The 23,220-nt window shown below is 35.9% G+C and overlaps 1 protein-coding gene across 3 annotated transcripts in view; it reads right to left on the reverse strand.

Moving 5' to 3' along the window:
* Positions 1-718: 718 nt before the first annotated feature.
* Positions 719-23,220, reverse strand: part of ACOX3 (acyl-CoA oxidase 3, pristanoyl) — a 34,603-nt gene continuing 12,101 nt past the window's right edge. For 2 of the 3 annotated variants that reach the window (XM_031588328.2, XM_090139714.1), the window contains 11 exons: positions 15,827-15,923; positions 15,256-15,438; positions 13,724-13,846; positions 12,144-12,264; positions 11,301-11,420; positions 10,553-10,666; positions 9,810-9,925; positions 6,953-7,127; positions 6,434-6,501; positions 5,758-5,844; positions 719-1,930 (listed from right to left, as the gene is read on the reverse strand). In XM_031588328.2, coding sequence (XP_031444188.2) covers positions 1,811-1,930; positions 5,758-5,844; positions 6,434-6,501; positions 6,953-7,127; positions 9,810-9,925; positions 10,553-10,666; positions 11,301-11,420; positions 12,144-12,264; positions 13,724-13,846; positions 15,256-15,438; positions 15,827-15,923 — 1,324 coding nt within the window. In that variant the 3' untranslated portion in view covers positions 719-1,810. Of the gene's footprint in view, positions 1,931-5,757; positions 5,900-6,433; positions 6,502-6,952; positions 7,128-9,809; positions 9,926-10,552; positions 10,667-11,300; positions 11,421-12,143; positions 12,265-13,723; positions 13,847-15,255; positions 15,439-15,826; positions 15,924-23,220 lie in introns of those variants that run through there. The other variant, XM_090139713.1, reaches the window with a different exon arrangement.

Raw genomic sequence — 23,220 nt, forward strand, 5'->3', positions numbered from 1 at the left:
ATTTATAAAGAGCTCAGAACTGATGGTGAAATCACTCATGAGTAACACTGTTGAATAATGCTGCTGATCAGTCCATAATAGAGAATGTGGAGCAGCAGATTAATGCTGCTGGTCTCCCCAATTTCAGCAGTGAGGCACCTCTTCCCCCTTTTGCCCCTTGTCAGAGATCTGGGTGTTTACACTGGGTACTGGCATGATGTGCTCTGCCTGCTTCCATCAGGTCTACACAAACTCAAGTAGACGCTTGCTGGATTTCCCAGAGATATACAAAAAATGGTGAAGACAACGACTCCATGATTCTATAAAATTGAATTTAGCTGCAGTGATCCTTTTTTTTTTTTTTTTCCATTGGAAGATGCCACCTATTGGACATTCTTAGAAAAACAAAATATTTCAGAGAAATTAACACCTCCAGGTACTCTGAGAAACGGTAACACTGTCCTTTCAATTCATTCTCCATCAAAGAAATGATGCCTCTGCTCTGTGAGATTTGGATGGAATTGCAGAATTCTCTACAGAACTACCTGATCACACTGTGTAAATACTTACTTACAAACTTTCAAATACTGACACTTTAAAACTCCATAAAAAGTCTGATTCTGCTCAAGTGGACTTCAGCACTGACATCACTCACACTTGTTTAATAGCCCCAGCCAAAAGTTAGCCAGAATTAATCATAAATAATACTCAACTGACAAATGATAAATATTCTCCTTGGATTGATATTATTGTTTACTAAAAAAAGGAAAATAGAATTTAGGTATAACAATCACATCACTTCATAGACATAACAAAGGAAAATAGGAACCAGTTTTTCATCGCATATATTAAATATATTTCACAGCATAAAATATTCAAATTTCCAAAATTTTGTTAGTCTGTTCCATTTCTGAAGAAAAGTATAACAGTTCAAATTATTTTAGACTTCACATAGCTGAAAGAGAAAAATCCCAATACATTCAATAAAGCCTATCACTGTCATGTGTTCTTATAACACCATATTTATTACAATCCATCTGAGTATATTCTGACCCAAAATTTCTGTTTGTCACCATATCCCAGGCTTGACATTAGTTTTGCAGTAGAGAAAATGTTACAATCAGCAAAGAACATACACAAGAATTTTTTGTTTGTACTATCTTACATTTTAAAATGTATGTATGAATCACGTTCAATTACTTGTATGTACACAACTTGAAGGCAGATTATCTAAAAATCCAATCCTCTTCTGCACTGAAAGGACAATCCGTTCATTTAACATAGAGCATATGAAGTAAATCAGAAGTGCTTCAAGGACTTAAAGCAGCTGTGGGAAATGATTTCCATCCCCTTCTACAGGTTTCTCACTGTTGTTGTTCTTGATGCCTTTTTCCTTTTTTCCCTGAGATTCCCTTTCATTTTAATAATATTATCCTAGAATCTTGAAAAAAATACTTTTGTTCAGCTTATTCATTAACCCTAGTGGAAATGTTTGTTAATTATCTAACTTCTGTAATAAGCCTGTAAAGACAAGAGAATAATTGCAACATTTTACTTATAGAAACTTTTCAAAGAAATAATCACTATGAATCTTCATTCTTTGCATTTGAGTAAATATGAACAGTCTGCAGATGTGTTGCTCCCACTCCTGTCATTATTATATTAAGAGGCCTTGAGACAAGTCGGACTTTATTTCAAAGTTACTTCAAAACTTGGCACTCCTTGATGAAAATCTCTTTCAGTGTTTGACACACAGACTCATTTCCTCCTGATGTCTGAAATATGGTATCCATCTCAGGCCTATCCTCCAGCTTCTTTCAAGTTGTTTCATTTACAATCTTGAACTCAGCCTTCCGGTAACAGGTTTATTAATACAAAATTCTGCCCACCATGAAGGTCTCTTCAGAACTTTGTTGCCTTGAAGGATCTCAGCCCACATATTTTTATATAACTGGGGAAAAAAAAAAGAAAAAAAAAAATACTAACTTACACAGCAAATAAAACCAGGAAAATTTCTGGAAGTTAGATTATCAAACATACTGGTTAAAATGAGACTGTGGCTGATTTTCTAGATAATGAATGTGAATAATTATGTACAGATAAGAGTAATAACAAAGATAAAGCTCAACATTTCCAAGTACTGTAAGAATCAGGTATTTGTATAAGTCATTTACACTATCCTTGGACTAAGAACAGGAATCCTTACAATTTTTTTATTTGCAATTTGACATGAGTTGTATTATCAAAAGTAAACTTCTGTAAGCAAGGTTAAATTAAGCAAATCTTTGCTCTGTCCAAACCTGAAGACTGTGTCTGAAAGCACTCACCCATGTCTGTTTTTACCTTTATTTCAATCCATTTCTGAAAAGTAACATAACTTATCTTCCAGATGTGTACTGCTCAGGCTGAACATAACAAATTTCTCTCTTATAAGCAGATTGTTAGCTCATCACTCTTCATCAATTTGAAATTTAATGTGGAGCAGTAATGAAAAGTACATAAGAAGTCAATTCTGCAAAAATGTGATGTTAGAAATATTTGCAGGTCATAATTCACTTAGGCTTAAAACTTTAAATAACATTATAGAAGGATGATGGTTGTATCTTCAGCAGTAAGGCTGAGCGCAGTACAATACCACATTAACGTATGTAGTATGAAAGCAGTCACTGATATGAAGTGGAAAGCTTCTCACCTGCATAAAAAGAAGGCTTGGCCCTATGGATTGTGGTGATTTCAACAAATATTAACGTAAGTCATTTAAATATTAAATACATTTTCACTGTGCTTACATTGGCTAAATTTAACTATTTCATCGATTCCAAGCTCATTATTTAACAATTTTTAAATAAACTTGAAATAAACACGGAGATAATATATTTAAGCTGAGATTGTCCAGGCTTCTATGGGGAAATGCTGTCCAGATTATTGAAGCTCCTTTCAAATAAAATCTGAATTCTTAGTACTAAAAGCTGCCCATTGTAAATTTGGAAACTTTTCTTCTGCTTATTCTCTGTAGCTTGTGGCACAAATCACTCCAGGACTTGTACTAAAATGACTGCATTCATTTCTGATAAGTTGCAAAGATAGCTGTGAATAGGGAACTAACACCAGACAGGAGACAGGAGTTTTATTAACTTTATCTTTGACTGAAGGGCTGGTAGCCTTTTTCAAATTAGAGTTGAAAATATTTGCAGAAGTTAAAAGCCATGGACTCAGAGGCAGTTCAGCAAACCTTCCTGAATTCTACAGAATATGGGTTGGCCATCACTACTCGAAATTACCTTCTCCGTATGACTTAATAATTTTGCAAAGACTCTAGCAAGTATTTAGTACAGTAGGAAATCAGTAGTGTTTACAGTCCTATCTGCTTGTCTCACACTGTTCAAAGTCTGTACTGCAATTAATGCAGGTAAGGATAGTTTCAAAAGTCCCAAAATGCTGTGCTGCTCGGCTGAAGATACATGGTTGCTACAATAAATTGACATCACTCTTTCACAATAGATTTAATAAACTGAAGAAATTCTGTAAGAAGTGTATAAATTGTATTAACTTCAGTGATGTATGGAAAAATGAAACAGTCCCAAATTCCTAATACTAATCCCTAACATTAATAAGTCCCCATGGCTCTTGTATTTGTGGAAGAAGTCAATCCAAACTTTTTGTTAGAGTGCACAAAATAACCCAAAGAGAGGCAAGTCAAATCCATTACATGACAGCTTTATCAGCTACTGATAAGCAATCTCCAGCTGACTGCTAGAAAGGGCGTAGTATCTCAGAAACAGATTACTGTGTGTTTGCCCCATATTTTATATTCTTGGCTATAGCATCCACAACTTTTGTGTCAGAGAGACTATTAGGTACAAACAGGCTTTTGGCCAATTCAGATATCCTTTGTCTTCGTATGATGTTCCTTCTTTCATTATTACCTTGGGAGTGCTCATAAATTTAAGCCTCAAAAATCTACAGAAAGGAAAAAAAACTTTCCAGAGATAATTACGGTCCTTTCGTTGAGGTGGCTTGAAATGCAGAGCAAGCCCTTCCTCCTTTATTTGTAGAGACTGGGTTACCAAAGTAATCACTCTGTTTGGTCAGCGTCTCTTTAACATCTGGGCTGCCTTCTGTATTTCTTGATCACCATGGGAACAGTGATCAACTTTAGACATGAAGACACAGACAAAGAGTATTGAAAAGCATTGTGTACACTTGACTCAGCAATCCTGTCAAACTTCCTGGCAGTCTCCCCAGGCTGTAGTGATTTTCTGCAGGGTCTCTCCATGCTAAACCAAACTGCTGTACTGTGACATCAGTCTCTACATAACAGTTATCCCACAGTTTGGCTTGCTGAATAGGGTTGGCCAGTAAGCAAGAATTTTGGTTTGCTGAGGCTTTGCAATGGAACACAGATCTTTAAATATGTCAGGAGAAAAAAAAAAAAAAAAAGCAAAAAAAAAGCAGAGAGGCACTATGACCTAGCAAAGCAAATCCATGGCACAACCACATCCTGAATCCTGCTTGTAGGTCTGGTTATGACACCTCTGAAAAGATATTTCAGAACTAGGGGATAACTTATATACTCATTAAAGTAAGGAGAGATGCTGATAAGACACATTCCTTCACGTTTGTATTAAAATCAGAGATCCCTATAATAATGCTGGTCCTTGTACTGGCTAGTACCAAACTGCCACATACTGCATGGTATGACATTTGGGAAGCACTTCCTGATAGGTAGTTCTGAGATGGTCAAAGCAGAGTAGAATGGTGAGAGTAAGGAAGAGATGCAGACTTCTGTGAATCTATCACAAATCAAGTAAAACAAACAAACAAATTTCTTTTCGTCTTGAAAAATAATTATATTTTAAAATATTTAAATATAATTGAATAATTGAAAGAATAGATCTATCATTAAATGTTCCTTCCTATAGGCTAATAACTAAGCCACAGTAAGTCACTAAGCTGAGGTGGAACTCTCCACTAATTTTTTGTGTTCAGGCACTACTAAAAGGCTTAGTTATTGCAGCCAAACAGAAAATTATTTACTCATAACTGAAGTTCTTCAGAATTATGCATAGTCCACAGTAGAAACATTTCTACCTTGAATACTCCCATTTATACTTTGTTCTTTTTCTGTTTTTATGCATTAATCATGATTATAGTTTGCCTCTCCTCAAAGGCATGAGAGCAAAGAGCAAAGTGTTGGGGCTACTTTTCAACTTTCCTTCAGTTGTGGAATCACTGAGAAGAACACAGGAAGGAAGCTGGTATGACACTTGGGAAGCACTTCCTTACAGGTAGTCAGGAAGCTGATATGTGAAAAGTGCATTTTACCAAAGGCACTCTGAGAACTGTTGTTGCAAAGGTAGCACTGTACTTTGAGTGCCTGACCACACGCTCTCCATTCTGGTTACTGCAAAGCAGTGTCGTCTTCAAGTGGAGGCAGGTTTCAAAGTCACAAGTGGCTGAGAGAATTTTGGCTTTAGTATAGGTTGGTGGAATTGCATTGTTTATTGAAAAATACTACAGAATGGGGAAAAAAAAAAAAAGGAAAATGAAAAGCTGCCTAGTACAATTGTTTCAGGACCTAAAGAAGTCAGATATTTAAAACACTGTAGACCTAAGTTTCCCATCTGAAGCAGACAGCAAAAGCCTAGTATCATTAGAATACAAAGTAGGACAAGAGAAAATGAGGAATAAGAAATTTGCTTATGTCCCTTTGTGCACATTCCCTTTATGAATAACACAAAAATAAAAAGTATAAATATAAAACACAAGAAGTTTTACCTCCCCGCTAGCTTTACCAATGGGAGAGTTGAGAATGAAGTCAGGAGGAGCAAAGACATCAACAAGGGCAACTGCGTCATCTTTCAACTGTTTAAAAGGAAAAGACACACATTTGGCAACTTCTGCAGTTGTCTATGATTACCTGTGAACCACAGAGCAGCACAAAGATTATTTTCATAAAGTACCAGCTAGAGGTAACTTAAGAGAAACCCACAATAAGAAGACACAATTTACTTTGCTCTTTTTCCTTGCTGCAATTGTCAAAAAGAAGCTATACTTTAAATGTTTTCTTCCTCTGCTTCGGAGTTTTAAAGCACATTTTAACCAATATTGTACTGTTTTTACACATAAAAGGTGTAGTCTTAAAAGCTTTTTTGTTGACAAAGCCAATTCATGAGTTAATACAATAGTGAAATAAACAGAAATGAATCACAATATTTTGCAGTCTTTCCAATGGCAACAAATTAATAAGTTATATTATTTCTCAGTTTCTAGTAAATAAAATAGGACTTGGTTTAAGGTCAATCAGTTACTAATCTTCTCTTATATGAAGTTATTCAGAAACTCTTGAGTCAATATCCTTCTAATTTACACTTCCGAGTATGGAATAAATGGTATGTCTCTTTCATATACTATATTATTATTTAAGCACAACAAACAATATTGAAATACTTACCCTGCTACAAAGCTCCAAAATAGCATTTTGAATAAATCTACCAGCTTGTTCACCTGAAACATAGCCACCTGCAAATATATTCACAATAACATTTTCAAAGAAGCTTACAGCAATTAAGATTACACTGATGAAACTCTTTTACTAAGGAGTTTACCCATCCAATATTTGAGAGACTGAACAGATGCTCCTCTGTAATTGCATTTACTGCCTTTTGTTAACTGCAAAACCATTAAGCTAAGAAATTTGGATCCCCTGTTTTTGCCCCACGCATTTCATCACAATAAAATTTGTGAGTCCTCTATCATCTCTAATATAAAAAAGTATTCTGGGTTAATTTCTAGCTCCAGATCCTTGCTCCTGAAATTTGTGTGCAGAATGAATGTTTTAAATTATGTGGGCAATAAGAAAATGCTATATCCTAATATCCTTCCTCTTGCTAAAATGCAACATGGGAGAAAGTCTCTAATCTTAGGGCTATTATAAAATGACATGAACAGTGTACTCAGGGAGTTGTCTCACCTTGATAGAGCACAGCCAGATGTTTACTTAAAGACCAGAGTCCATACAGAGCACTGAGATTCTTAAGCACTGGCTGCAGAGTAGATGTTATGTCGGGATCATGAGTGTAGTCATGGTATCTTTGTAAGACTGTTTGTTCAACAAAAGCAATGGCTAATGATCGACAGTAATACACCTTAGGAAAAAACAGAGAAGGATACTGAGAAATGAATATAAGGAAACAATTCCCAGCTGCTGCAAAATAGTGCTTCTGTGATGACATCAGTGGAGATTTGTTGACTTAGACCTACTGATACAATTTGAGATTAAATAAAGTCTAAAAAGAAACTCCAGGAGTAAAGCCTTTCCAGAAATTCTTCGCAAAGTTTAGTCATAAAATGCCATATGAAATGCCCCTAAGAAATGAGATCCTAATTTTCCACTGTTTTCCATTTCCATTCTCTTATCAATCTAAAGGGAACACATACTGTACACCTAAAACATAAACATTGTTTTGGCAGTGCTTGTTGCACCCAGACTGAATAGGAGCAAGTAGCTACATTAGAGAGAAGACCATGAAAAATCAGATCTGCTAAGTTCCTGGTCATTAATAAACCTACATAACTCCAGAATAACAAAAGTAGGATTATATTTATCTAGAAATTTATAAAGATGATAATGGGTTCAGTAAACCCTTGAAAACTTACAACAGTTCATTTAAATAATAAAATCTGATCACGTTAGCATGGATTCACTGCAATATGTTTTAAAGGAACTATCCAACTAATCCTTGCTAACTATCTGATCAGAAAAGCAAGTCAACATTTCATAGTCACTATTAATATGAAGTATATAACCTTAAGTGATTGCACTTACATAAAAAGACTCGTCTACTTTTATATACTTCACCTTTAAGGTATGATGGTGTATGTCCTATGATGAAATAGACTGATGACTGAAAACATACGTGAACAGAAGGGGATTATAGAATAGTTGTTGTGGTTGATTGCTGCACTGATATGATGTTTGCTTTTAGCTCATTTATTCAGTTTGTATCATTTAGAATTATTCAATCAGTTTTCCTTTTTTTTTTTTTTAATTAAAAAATACTTGCATCATCTTTTCATTTAAATTGTTAGATTTTAAAAGGAATGTTCCAAAAATCACTGTCTCTTTCTTGATAACTGTACACTGGTATACTTACGCTCAATCTCAGATGCAAGTTTGAATTGCAAATGTTTACTCCCTGCAAGTTTAGGGATGACTTCCCCCTTACTAGATGAACTTTTGCAATATTAATTCTCTAACAAGACTGAGGTCTCAATATTCCAAATGAAGCATTAAGAATTAATTCCATATTCTTCTCTCCTACAAATTCTATTTCCTCCTTTACCTTTACTTACATTTCTGATTATTTCTATCCAGCTCCTGGCTGAAAATAAATGGATCTTCCTACTTTCTGAAGTTGGTAATCTTTCAGCCAGTGTGAGACATCATAGAGAAGTAATATAAAGCACTTTTCCCTTTCTGCCTTGGGACACAGGTTAGGAATCTCCTCCAGATCTACCATACCAAGAGAAAACACTATATATTTATTAGTCAGCCACTGGGCTGACAGAGAAGTGTTTCTTCATGCTCAGAAATTTTAAAATCAAATATGAATTAAAGCACAGCTTGGAAATCGTTTTTGAATGTTTTTGAGGTATGTTGTTTAAAATAACAAATCCTCTTGTCCTGGAGACAAATTGTGGGAAGAAAAGAAAACCTAATAACCTGAGCTATATCAAAGCCTATCTGAGAAGCAGTTGTGTGCCTACATTTCCTTACATTTTAGCACAATGAACATAAAAGAGAAGTGAAGTGAATAATATTCATAGTGCTGTGCAGACCATCTTCTCTAACATGCTGACTCCGGCATCAGCCTTAAAAGAGTTGGCCAGGTGACAAGTAATCAGATTTGAATTTCTGGAACTTATTTTGCCTTCAACCAGAAGGCAACTCTCATTCTGAATTTAACCCCAAAGGGGACCTCTAGTAAGCTGCTTCAAGGGCTAGAATAGGAAAGGCTACCTCCACCACTGGTTTTATAGATACCACCCCTTTTTGAAGGCAGGTTGGCTTTTTATAGGCAAAGAGCTGAATATTCCTTCCCACTGCTTTTAATGAGCTTTGCAGGCTAAGGTGAACCACATTGCCCATCTTCGGGGAACAGATTCTCTATTCAGTGACAAATGGCAAGTTTTCTTTTCTTGGATACAAGCCAGTTTCTCATGGAGGTAACAGAAGAATTTGGGGACTTTAGGGATATAAACTGAAATTTGGAATTAAGCCACTACTAGCTGTTAAAACTCTGGTGAGAGAGTGGATCTGCTATTTGTAGATTGTCAATGTTTCCTTTTCAGGTTCCAATGCTGTCAGTCTGGTATCTTTCATGAGTACTTTGCACTATAGAAATTGGAGATGGAAAAGACCTATTAGGTCATCTAGTTTACCTACCTGCCAGAGCAAGATTCTTTCCTACGGTATGTATTTTGCCACAAGAGCAGATGGAGATGTAATAATCAGATGCCGCAGTAGATTTAATAGTAGTAGATTTAGTTTTCAGAAGTTGTGATACCATACTTACATACACCACCCAGCATATGCCTGCAACTTTTCTGAAAGGAAATATATCTTGGAAAACTTCTGCTGACCATAACTGTCCTCTTTCTATCATGTTCAGTACAAATGGACAGGAATTACATATTATTAGTTAGATGATTTGCTGCCTTGTGCTTCAGGAAATTTTACTTAATGACACAAGATAAAAAAAACAACAGGATCTGGCAAATGTGAATGAAAATAAGCAAGTAAAATAGGAAAGCTAAATAAGTACTACCTGACAGTTGTTTTTTGCCTCAAAATCACTGTGCCCAGACTGCTTCTCCTTTCTCAGCTTTAGGTCACTTTCTCGGAGCAAGTAGCAAACCAGCCATTTATATGCTGCTAAAGGAACTGCGCAAAAGAGAAGAAAGCCAAAATTCTTAACATTGACATTTAAAATGCTAGAATTCACATGCAGATTCTAATACAGTCTCATTTGTTATCTGAGATGAAATGTGAAGGTGTTGTTAATTAATCCATTAATGTAACACTTTGCCTATTACTGCAGCTGGAATAAACAAATGCTGAGTAAGATAGATTGTAAGGATACAGTGATGACATATCATGCCTATCCATGCACTAGTTCTAACTGAACCAAAGCAAAAAGACAAGGTATATACACAGTTCAGTTTTGGCACAAGTATTTTCTGATCTCATGAAATTTTTTACCTTGTTATATTCTCTCCTATATTAAGACTTAGGTCTACAGGGTACTTAGTCTCTTCTGAAAATACAAAAGTAGAAGTAAGTCTACACTTTGAGAACCTACCCCTTCACTTGAAAACAACAGTGTAGTGGCAAAAAGCCTAGATCACAAATGCTATTCTAGAATGCTATTTTAAAATGAAATGCATTTTAATATATTTAATACAAAGAAAGTCATCAAATAGTAATATGACAAATACCTAATAATCTCAAATCTCTGAGTCTGAAAGGAATTTAAGACCTACTATGAGTTGAACAACACCAAAAGGTTACCTGAGGAGTCCATGCAATCGTCAACACTATTGGCTTTGAATTTCCAGCCAATGATATGATGGTAGTCTTGCAAAAAGTTTATTGTTCCAAGAGGAGATTCAAAAGGCACTTTATCTGAAAAAACAGAGAAAATAAAAATGACTTACAAGAAAATAAATCAGACTCTTTCGAACTAAAAGCCCACTATAAAGCCATGCATCCTCTTGATAGGTCACGTGCAATTAAGGCACAATACTCATTTTATTATGACCCAGGCCAATGAGAATTGGTGGACAAGTGCTGAAGAAACTGACATCTCTGCCTATGAGTCTTGTAAGATTCAATTCCCATCTCTAACTTTTCTGCTAGGAAACTGCAAACACTGCTAGGAAACTAAAACAAAATCATTTATCTACAGAACTACAAAAGGTACTGACAGAGGAGACTGCCACAAAGTCAGGTGATATGACTTTCAGCAATGTTAGTAGTAGTTTCACTGAACTAAACTGCACTTCTCAAGAAATAAGATATTATTTGACATAATTAGGGATGGCTAAACATCTAGCTAGCTTCTGCAAGACTCAGGACATTTCTTGCAGCACATTTCTGTGTACTTGTGAATGTATCATATGATGGAGTCTGCAGCACATTATTTATGCTCTACAAAATGATTAAATGCCTATCAGTAGCTTTCAGTTGGAAAATACCTCTTAATTCCATTATTTACTCACTGCTGAGTCCAACAAATGATTCCAGAATCAAAACTTACTTCTAATGCAATTCATCCAGCTCATTAAGTAGTTGCTGGTTTGCTGAAGCAGGACATTGTTATCTCCCTCATATGTGCAGTTTGGATCATTATCATTCCGGATTTCACCCAGACGATTCACTTTAAAAAAAGAAAGTGCATATTTTAATACATTGTTATACATCAGTGGAAACTATGAGGGATTAAATAACTATTCTGTGACAGAATGTAAAATAGTTGTCTGCTCCTGTATGTACAGACATTCTTACCAACATATGAGCTTGGAATTTCACTGTTTAGTTTGCGAAAATGAATATATTGTGAAGATTTTAGAAAAGTGTGGCATTCATCTTAGAAGGGGATTTCTCCTCAGTAAAATCTGCATCTTTATTTTCGGAACTAAGACTGATTCATACAGACCCTTATTCTGTCCAAATGCTGGTACAGATACTGCACAGGTTTAGTCCTTTTTTTTTTGTACTGTCAGGTATAAAATAAATGTTAAAATACAGATATGAGGGAAAATGCCCTTTTTAAACATATGCCTAAAATTCAGACAACGTGACACAGGTTTAGTCTAGATATTAGGCAGAAATTCTTTACTGTGAGGGTGGTGAGACACTGGAACAGGTTACCCCGACAGGTTGAGAATGCCCCCTCCCTGGAAGCATTCAAGGCCAGGCTAGATAGGGCTATGAGCAACCTGGTCTAGTAGGTGGTGTCCCTGCCTATAGCAGAGGGGTTGGAACTAGATGATCTTAATTGTCTCTTCCAACTATTCTATGACTCTCTGAACAACAGTCAAATTACATGTGAATGTAAAGATTCTCCTTCTGATCAGTGCATCAGTAGTTTGTGACTTACTGGCAAGGTATCCATGTCCTCCACAAGCTTCTCGACACTCCTGGGCTGCCTGCTGAGCAGTCCAAGAAGACAGTGGTTTGCTGGCAGTAGATAAGGCATGAATCTCACGTCCTAAATCAGCCTTTGTGAAAATCAAATTACAAGTCAGTAACAATTTTTCTGAGATCTATGTAAGTGCATTTTTTTTCCTTTTGCTTCCCCCCAAAGTAACCTGCCACAAAAGCTTTTGGATACTAACATTCTCATATAGGACAGGAAACATTTGTGCCAGGCAATGGACATATGGGTAGGTGGCTGGGATGTGCTAATTGACATGGCATTGCATGGGATAACTCACTGATTACATTCTAGAAATCGAGTGGCAGGTGGTCGAAGGTAGCATGTCGAGAGAAAGCTTCTGCCTCCTCTGTGATATAAACAATCTCTTTCTCTCAGGTCAACGAGGGGATATTTACATTATTCACTGCCTTCCATGGTCTTCATTGCTCTTTTAAGCACCACTTTTCCAAGAATTTGAAAATTGTAATGATCCCCCCCAAAGTTCCGGAGAATTACCGTAGCCTGCATTTACACTACTAATGATGGCCTTCCTTTGAAAGAATGTTTGGATGTTGGGTTAATACCACCAAAGACAATTTGAGAGCAATTCTCCATTTTTGTTTGTTTATTTCCCTTTTGATCCCCTCTAGAACAAAAGGAATTTGTAAGGATTAAATTGTTAAAATTGTGAAGAATCAGATTTTTTCTACTGCAGTATGTCTCTGAAGGCCAGTTTTTTGCCTAACAGTAGTGACTGCACTGGAGATCTCTAGAGATAAAACATTAAACAATCAAATAGACTCTTCTTCTGTTAGAATATCTAACCACTAGCACAGAAATCCATCACAGACCTTATTTTAGCAGGAAAAATATGAATGTTTAAATTATCTTAGCAATACACAGCCACTGTATAGGCCCTAACAGTTAAAACTGTCAAGATTTAAGTACATTTATATAATTTATATGCTAAAAAAATTCATTCTGCAGTTATTTTGGCTGAGAATCAGTGCTTGCCCAGAGACCAATAGATGAAACTACTTCATTTATGAAGGGGTAACTTCTGATGGACTGAGTGTGGCTGAGAAATTCAGCATTAAGACTCAAAAATCTTAATGTTCTTCTCCAAAAGAGTATTTCCTAATGCTTGCATATGAATTCCAAACTCAAGCCAGACTTACATAGTCTGTGCAGTAATTAAGAATAGCATAGTTTCAGAAAGTTTTTGATAAATACCTTCTGCAGTACCATATTCACAACAGTCATAAACTGAATTTACACTATCATATAATTACAATAAACAGTTCTGCAAGGAAACATAGTCTTAAATACCAGTGAAGTCAATAAAACTTTAACCACTCCATCAAAACTCATTTGAGTGCTCTTCTAAACGCAGCTTTATCCATCACTTTGCGTTACCATATTTCTGAGATGTCACTCTTGACTGTAAAATGACCTAAGACTTCTAAGTAGGTCCTTCACTTAAGAGTTTCCAGACTGTTGTAATAAGAACTCAGCTAAGAGGAAATGTGTAAATATCTCACCTGTCTCTGACTCTTTTGCTTTGTCAACACGCCTGCATAAAATTCCACAAAGTTCTCAAACAGTGATTTGGAGAAATAATCTAAGGCATATGCAGCAGCCAGATATGGAAGAAGACGCCATTGCTGGAATAATAATTAAATAGATTTGATTACTAATTGATAAACATACATACTTTATAGTTTTATATACATAACTATCTTATAATTTTGAAACAACACGTTCATTTTTACTTTGTTCAAATTGAAGAACTGTATTTTATGGCAAAGACAACTTAGCAGTAAGTCTTTATAAACATAATTAAGTGTAAGTAGTCTATAAATAAATTACAGTTACACTATTTCAGTCCATGAATTTTACGAATTTCTGATAAACATCCTGTTAAACCAGTGCAAAAGTTCACTGTAGCTTTGGGGACCAACGACATATTTTTTCTCTGTGTTTACACAATGTCTGGCATGCCAGGGGCCAGTCATGATTCATATGTTTCTTCAGTATCAACATCATGGAGAGTGTAATTATATCACTTCTTTGTTAATTGCTGAATGTAGGTTAGCTATCGCTGCATTCTGTGAAAAAAAGCACAGGGCTGGATAGAAGAGAAAATAACATCTTAATGTGCAAATCAGATGGAAGCCCATAAAGAAAAAGGGAAGCTGTTTAAGAAGGCTTTTGTGGAATAGCATCAAGGGAAAGAGAGATTCAGCAAGCATAGCCAACAGAACAGGATGAACCTGAGCAAACCAGAGGCTTAAGGAAGTGGGATGTTGCCCCACGTTCATTCAAGTAAGGTGGAAAGAAAGCAGCTTTTGTTAAAGTTCATTGAAAGCTGTGAAAACTTCCTAAGTTGCAAGACTAATTGCAAAGCCTGGGGAAAAAGAAAAAGCACTCACTTTGCATGCACAAACTGGTTAAGTTTGTTTTTAAAACTTCTTATACAGTGAACTTTCTCTTTCAATTGATCTGAGCTCTCACTATTTCCCAATTTACTATAACTACTCCTGTTTTATTGTTTTTCAGATCAAAAGGTGTTTTTCATCTGCATATTATTTGGAAAAAAATTTCCTCTCAAAAGTAGTGATGGCTTGAGATATCACCACACTGAATGTCATTGATTTGTACACCTTTAAATAAAGTAAAAAAAAGAGAAAATGAGGATAATTGCAAAAGATGCACTGACATTTTTTATGCTAGTTTCTTCATTGATACTTTTTAGTGCGCATAAAGAAGAGTCCTTCTCAGAAAAGGTTATTGTTTTAGAAGACAGATGTTTCTAGGTAATTCAAAGAGATATGAATATTTTGTTGTATTTTAGTTATTCCAAGAACTTATTTGGAAAGCCAAATCAGGCCAAAAGCAGTGAAAGGAGATCTTGAGTTGGGCAGAACACCCAAAACTGCACAAGATCTACACTTCAGATGAAAAAGACAACTTTAATGTCACCAACTCCAGCATCACTATTTTGATTTGCAATAGCTCTAAATCTGTGTATCGTTATATAAAAATCTATAGATGCAAAGTCCAAAGTTTTTACCTGTGTTTGATATTCAATAACTGGTATTTCTTCTTCATCAGTCGGTCCAAACTGACGGCGAGTTGCTGAGAAGCGAATGGCTATCGATAAGGCAAGCTTTAAATTGGTTGCAGAAACTGCTGTGATCAGAATTCTGCCAGTGGACAAGGATCCAAGAGCTGCACTAAAACGCTCCTTAACATCCTAAAGAAATAAATAAAAAGCACAAACTAAATGGTGATGCTAATACTTCATTGCCTGCCTCAAAGATACAATTCTGGTAGAATGATCAGAAGCCCAGCCCAGGACTGGGAAATTTTTATTTACTGACACATTCAGTTAAGCTGTTCAGAAAAAATCCAAAGTAAGCTACTATGGGACTGCCAAGGTAGTTTAAATAGCAGGAAATCAGTAAAACCAATTAGGTGAATTGAGTCATCTCTGAAAGACAATCTGAATATCAGCATTCACATCAAACTGCTTCACCAGCCATTTAGGTCAAGGTATCAAGCACATCCCAACCTATGAGGGCCACATGCTCAACCTCTGTGTATTTACTGAACTATATTAATGAAACAAAACTGATTCATACCGTGAAAGAACTTGAGTATTTTCCTTCAGGTGAGACATCTCCAGTTATATTCAGTATGTTTTCTTTAGGTATCCTGACATTGTGGAACATGGCAAACCTGGTCAAACAAATACAGAAATAACTTAAAATCTACCTTGAAGTAGAGTAGAATGTCTACATTACAGAAAAAGAAAGTCACAACAAAAACAAGACTGCACAGTGCTTATCAGTGAATCCATCAAGCCAGGGAAGTAATTTTCACAAAGTATGCCTGGAAGAACAAAGGCTTTCGTACTCAGGGCAGTAGAGGAAGTTCAAGCTGGGAAATGATTTGCAATCACTCTTAACCTCGAGGCTTTTTCAATAATTAAGATGATGCTTAAAAAAGATCACTGAGGGCAACTCCATAAGTAAATAAGTAAAAAAGAACAACTAATGGAAGAGAAATGTATGCTCTATAAGGGGAGAGACAGCAGATAAAGTTACTTCAAAGTTACTTATTAGAGACCTTATACAAAGTCAGTGCATCAGACACTTTCACCAACAACCCATAAACCTGAAGTGAACTCTCAGTGTTTAAACGTAGGAAAGTTAGTTATCTCAGTTTCAGTTATTAAAAAGCTTAGGAAGTTGAACAACTCAACTTCCTTCTCCTGTTCAGAACTAGACTGGACAATTCTGACTCCAAAAAATTCCTCACCACAGGAAATTCTGCTGAACCAAATGGCTTACTGGCCATTGGCCACTGCGGTGCTGCTCAGTGCAGTTTGGAGACAGTAAATACTTTGGAACAGAGACACTACATTGTTGTGACTCTAAAATACAGACCTGTGAAGCTCTTTCATATTATTTGTAATACAAATGAGGACCCAGCTGAATCAGTGCAATAAGAAGGGACTGAAATGAGACCCTTTCTTTGCTTAAACTTAAACTAGGATTCCTATTCCCCGGAATGTGCCATATTAAGAAGGAATGAGTGACATTATCTTTTCTAAATTGTGACACTCTAGCATCAGCTATTAGAACTGGCAGAATGTCCCAAGTATTCATATTCTTCAGGAAGAAAGCATATGAACTGTCTCACCCAAATGGGCAATACAACTTGGCTCAACAGCAGTAATATCTGCTCCACTCACTAATATCTCAGCATCTAATAGCACTTGAAAAGCTGTATTTGTAATCAAAGCAAATTCCTTTTACTTGCCAATACAGGCTGATCTACTTAATAAGGCCCATGAGATCCAGGTCTTTCACATTAATAAATTACATACGGGCTGCACTGCTGCACATGCTTTAAAATTACGAGTTGTTTCCAAGGAAACATATCTGCATACTGAATTTATTCAGCCTTAGAGATACAGAGTATTTTCAGACCTAGCCACAGAGAAAAGCAGGCTATCCTAACAGGACTTACCCATTCTAAGAAGTGCTTTGTTAAGTGCATGTTTCAGTGAAGCAACACAACTTCATAACAGAATCCAATTTAGCATTAACAAAAAATGTCACATCCATCTTTGTTAATATTTTTTCTTATCACTGAAAGTAAAAAGTCTCATTCAAAAAAGATCTTTTGGTTAAATTCACTCTCTCCACTCTCTATATACCAAGTAAAATCCATCACACATAAAAATGTATAGCAACTTTGTTATTTATTAAGCAATAGCATGCACATTAGATAGAGCCTGAGAGGTTATTTTTTTTTATTACTCATTACATTAATTACAAGTGAATGTGCACGGCAATGTTTGGGTTCCTAGTTCAGTGCTCTGTTCTGCTAGTTGTACATCCACAGAACAAGTAGGAGCTTGCTCCTAAGAGCTTACAAATTAAACATTAGATTAGGAGCTACAAATGTATTCAAACAATAAGGCAGACAGTAACTACTGGAAAATACTTACAGTCAGACATATGTATAAAGTAGCTACTTCTGCAGCTTATTAAACGTTACCTAGAATCATTTTGATTTAAAAAGGCATACTCTTCTTATAATCACTTTTTTCCATAGCTAGTGAACCATAATACTATATTTCAAATTATTATATAACAACCTATTTTATGAATGTGAAAATTAGCTCATACTCTAAGACAATTTTCAAAAGTTTAGATTTTTTCTTTGATAATGGCCATTAGAGATTATTATTTCCTTTTTCTGTAAGCTGCTATCAAATTAGAAGCATGTACAATGGCAAAAACTTTGAGAAGCCAAGGATTGAGACAGAATTAGCAATTAAAAATCCCGTAGAAAACTCTCACAAGTAAAGAAATATGATATATTGTCCATGAGTGTTGAAAATAAAAGCAGAACCTTATAGGACCTGGGAGTTAGGCAACCTTATGAGTTGACTGCCAACTGCTGTTATGCTCCTTCTCCAAGAACTTTGCAATTTGAAAACGTTAGACATTCCATCCAACTTGAACTTGATATCGGAACATATTAAAAATAAATAGTAAGATTTAATGAAGTCAACTATTACATTTCTAATGGTTATTAGCCTAGGAAGCATAGTGAACAGACACAGACCACATCTGTCAACGCATTCAGGGGAAAATCTCCTTAAATAATTGAGAAAAAGTAGAAATATCTTACAATAATGGAACTGCACACACATGTCATGGGGATATCAGGTATCGGCAGGTTTGGAAAATGGCTGCATTTCACGTGGTGATGACAAGACCATAGGCTTGAAAGCTGCCCTACTTAGGGTCTCTTCTACATAGCAATTAGCGTTCCTGAGATTAAAACCTCTCTGCAGGAAAGACAGATAGCTGTCACTTCAAATATGTTTCATAGAGCTCTAAAGAAATGTGGAATTTTACAGAATCTAATACATGTGTAAAACAACTGTACTACGTACATTTCTACCTAGATTAGAAGAGCAGAGTTAAAAACTATTCCAATAGTAGCATTTTTGTTTGGGTTCTTTGGCCAGTAGTTTAGGGAACATTTCAAGCAAAGTTAATCTTCCTGACTTTAAATCATGCAATAGTAATTCATCTGGTGTGCAGTAATGCTGATAAAAAAAAAGAGCAGCTGGAAAAGCCATGAGTCCTTCTGCCAGTACTAAGTTAATAAGCTGTTACCTATGGTACAAATAGCTCAAATATGCTTCAGTGAATTTCAAACCCACACAAATGCATTTCCTGACAGCTTGTGTTATTGACTATGTTAGAGATGTACACTGACAGTTTCTTCCATCCTTCTAGGCACAAAAAGGAAGCAGATGAATGGAAGACTACAAATCAATGGCTGTTTATGAGACACAGTAAACCTTGGGAAGAATAATACTTAAAAGGTTTGGTGAAAAACTTGTAGAGGAGAAAGAAAACACTGCATATTCCATACTGAAACTCACAGAAAGGTTAGAGCTGAGCAGAATTACAGACAAGCTGGGGAAATCTGCAAGGCAGAATTTAAGCTCCAGCTTCTATAAACAGGATGCTAATCTAAGAATGAAGGTCTGCAACAGAAATGCCCAATAGTAATATTAAAACAACATAGGCCTCCTAATCCTATCTTAATAGACTTCACTGAGACACTAAGACCCACTCACCATAAAGTGAGTGAGTTTAAGTGCCAGTCTGGCAAGGAGTTCTGAATGTGTAGACTCCTGCAAAAGTCAAGAGCTGACACAGCTCTGCTGAGGAAAAGAAAACAAAAAAGGTTGTCTGAAATGCACTGCAGATGTGAAGCCCTAGCTCGGCTGGTGATAAAACAAGTGCGTGACCAGATCTGAATCCCCCTTTTCCCTTCAGTACTGCCACTGCCTGTTACTGAGACAGGCATCTCAATGTACTGGCTGTGGCTATGCAGATTTGAGGTACTGGAAAGTGACAAAAATGAGGAGATGAGGCAGTTCTCTTCAGCATTGTAACATCTTAGCAATGTGCACAGTACTGTATGCATCCATACAATATTTCACCTTGACTGTAGAAACTAGGTGGAAAGGGCAAAACAGGGAAACATCAATGATGCAAAGTCACTGTTTTGACTTAAATTGCAAATATACAAGATATGTCTCGCAAAATATTTGGTTTAACTTTGAAAGTGGCATGTTTGCAAGGATTGATGATAATAAATTCAGATAGCTTTTTAACAATTATTTCTATTTCATAGCTGCTTCGTTATTGTTGCTCTTTATACAGTTGTTTGTGACTGGCCAAAAGCTGGAGGGCAATAAAAAATACAGAAAAGCATTATTTGCTTGAGAAACAGGACTGATCTTTATACTTGCTTTCTTATTTACATCCCTGTATTGTCCCTTTTCCTGTACAGGAACAGCCTCTTCTGTGGCCTTGCAGTGAACCAGACCTGACAAATGATCTGTTTGAAAACAGACCATATTTTTGTCAGATTAATTTTCAGACAGTTCCAGTTCCCTAGCTGCGTCCACTGCACAGCTACACAAATGCCTGTTCCAACACAAAGGAAAAGGCAGTGTGGGAGTAGAAACAAAAACCCAAAGGAGCATAGTGTACAACTTATCTTCACCAACTTCTGCTTTGGATTGTAAAATGCAGCTCTGAGAGACTATTAAGGCTCTAATATTTACAGCTCCTACTTTCTTAGTAAAATAACTGCAACCATTAGGAAATGTAAGTAAGATTTAAGGGTATAAATACTGGTAGACAAAAACTCTTTGAAGGAGCACGCTTTTCTTTGGTCTATGCTTAAAACAGCAGAAGCAGAATCTTTATGAATTCCTGGCACTGAAACTGAAATACTACCGAACACACAATAAATAAATTAATTAACCATTTAAAAGACTTAATGTAAAGGACTTGAGGATATATGATGCATGATGACTTCTCTAGCATGCAAGGAATTGCAGGTTCTGAAAGCCCAGAATACAATCTCTTTCCAGTAGGGATTCTTTTACATCACTTACTGCTTTTCTGACCAACAATTCCTGTTTACCCATTCCCTCTTGGGTGCTGTGTTTGTTTTCCAGTATCCAGAACACTGAATCTGGCTTCAGAGATTGTTAGAGAATACAACTGAACAATTTTGCAGGCTGTATGTGCAGAGAGATCGCATGTTAACTGTATACGAAATGTTAAACTGCTAGTGAAAAATTTTCCGTTTTCTGAAGTCCATCATTATAATTACACAATGCTAACAATCCTCCTTTGTCCAGAAAGATCCTTTTTTCCCCTACAAAAAAATCAGTTCAAATAAATAGCTTTCCCTTTGACACTAGTTTGCTGTACCTTTGATAGCTTAATTTGACTCGATCTTCACTTACTATAGTTTCTGTACACTCAACAAACTATACCTGCTAGCAGCAGATACAGCTGAATGAGCTCACAACTTGTTTTACATAGACTGGTATGTTCAGCACTACCTCAGAAACAGAGAACTCATTTTCAGACTCTCCTCATAGTCAGTTGTTTTCTCTTTCTGAATGGGGAAAGCAGCAGTTAAAACTGGACACAAAATTGGTTCACCACTGATTCTGTGCCAATCACTGATGTGCACTGAAGTAATGGATAATATTGGCAGTGTTACTGAACCACAGTAGACAAAAACAAAACGAAAGCCCCAAAACCAAAGAGAAGAAACAGAAACGCACATCAGCATTTACCAAAGCTCGTCTTATGTCTCTCTCCTCTCATACCTGCCACACATATTACAGAAAAGCCCCTGACTTCCAAATACTCAGGAGCTTTTAGTGACTGTTTGTTGTTTTTTTTTACCCCAGATATTTCAATTTTGGGACCTCAGTGATCAGTGCATTTCAAAAAGTGCTGGACATCTTTGTATTATGAAAATAAAGATTGAAGCACTTGCATCCTCTGGTGGCAGCCCGATTTATTTTTTGGTAATAAAACACAGAAAGAGTCTAAATTTACCATAAGAAAAAAAATTGTACTTCTGTCTTTTATCATGCATACATATGTTACAAAACATTTTTTGTGTGATAGAAAGGAACAGATTTTAAAATGTTTTAAAGCAATTTCATCTTTTTTAATAGGTAGCTGAAATTACATTGATTTGGAAAGTATGTGATTTTAGGACATTCTAGCAATGATGCTAAGAAAGCATTATTTAGAAAGACAGATTCTGAAGGAGCAGACTAGTCAGCTGGGTATACACTTCAAAATCTCCCACATTACTTCTTAAATTCTTTCTCCTACTGAAAACAGTATGTTTTGCATTAGCTATAAATCACCCTTCAAACAACCGAGAAGATTAATTTTCTAAAACTAGAAGAGACAGCTATAATCATCTATTTAGTCTTTTATATATTTTATAAAATATAAAATTTTAAATAATTTTATAATTATTTTATGATTAATGTCATTTTCTGAGCATGGGGAATTTCTTCCTCATGTCCCGTGCATCCTATGCATGTTTAGGATACTTGCGTACCTACATTGAAAAACAGTAGCATAAACTTCTCCAAGTACAGGAACAAATTCTGGTATCTTTTTTAAATTCCCTATTCTCTGAATTAAATTCTGACCATTTATCCTGAGTGTAACACTGAAGTGTCTATAGTAATTGAACCAGACTTCACAAGTAAATTGAAAAAAACTGGCAAAGCATGCAGTAGAGACTAAAAGTAACAATTTAAGTCATAGCATAATGGGATCTAATTTAACCTGCTTTGTTAGATAAACACGAGCATATAAATTACATGCAAAATTTTACTTTTTCTCTTTTCCTTATGTTGTGCTTAAAACATTACTGCAAATTAAGAAGGAGGAGCAGAATTTGACTATTTGTACTGAAATATGAAACTGAACTACTTTTGGAATGCTCAGGCCCATGCTGCTGTGCCATCTGGTGGCTACAAGTTTGTAACACAGATGCAGGCAAAATAATCCCACCAAAAACCCTAGAACCTCTTTTACAGGCACCTTCTCACATTTTTCCTCTACAACTTCCTTTTCTGCATGTTTTATTTTCCCTTTCATCTGTACCTTCATGTAACAGAGCACTGATGAGAATTATCTGTATACATATAAACTTCAGTTCCTTTTTTGACATTATAAGCTCTTGGGACAACAGGAGAATGCTGGTACAGGCAACAAAACCTACAGAACACCTACATCCTTCTGGAAAGACAGTCAAAGCCATTACATTACAAAGAAATATACCTTAGGATGTCTACACTTTGTTTACTTCAATGGCACACAATGTAGAACAATAACTGAATAACAACCTGAATCAACATACAAAAGAAAATTGGAAGTAAAAAAAAGTTACATAAACTCCCACTCCCTTTACTATTTTAATCTCTGTCTTTACCCAGAAGTATATAAACAGCAGAGAGTTTAAAATATTAATTTTAAAAATTGGTTGTTCATATACCTAAATCTACCTCAGTTTCCCTACCTCCTTCCAATCAGACCATGACTGAGAAATGGAGCCATGGAACTTCTTTATTTCAACCACACACAAAAATTATTTT

This window comes from Phasianus colchicus, chromosome 4 (genome assembly GCF_987193195.1).
Source record: "Phasianus colchicus chromosome 4, bPhaCol1.hap1.1, whole genome shotgun sequence".
Lineage (NCBI taxonomy): Eukaryota > Metazoa > Chordata > Aves > Galliformes > Phasianidae > Phasianus > Phasianus colchicus.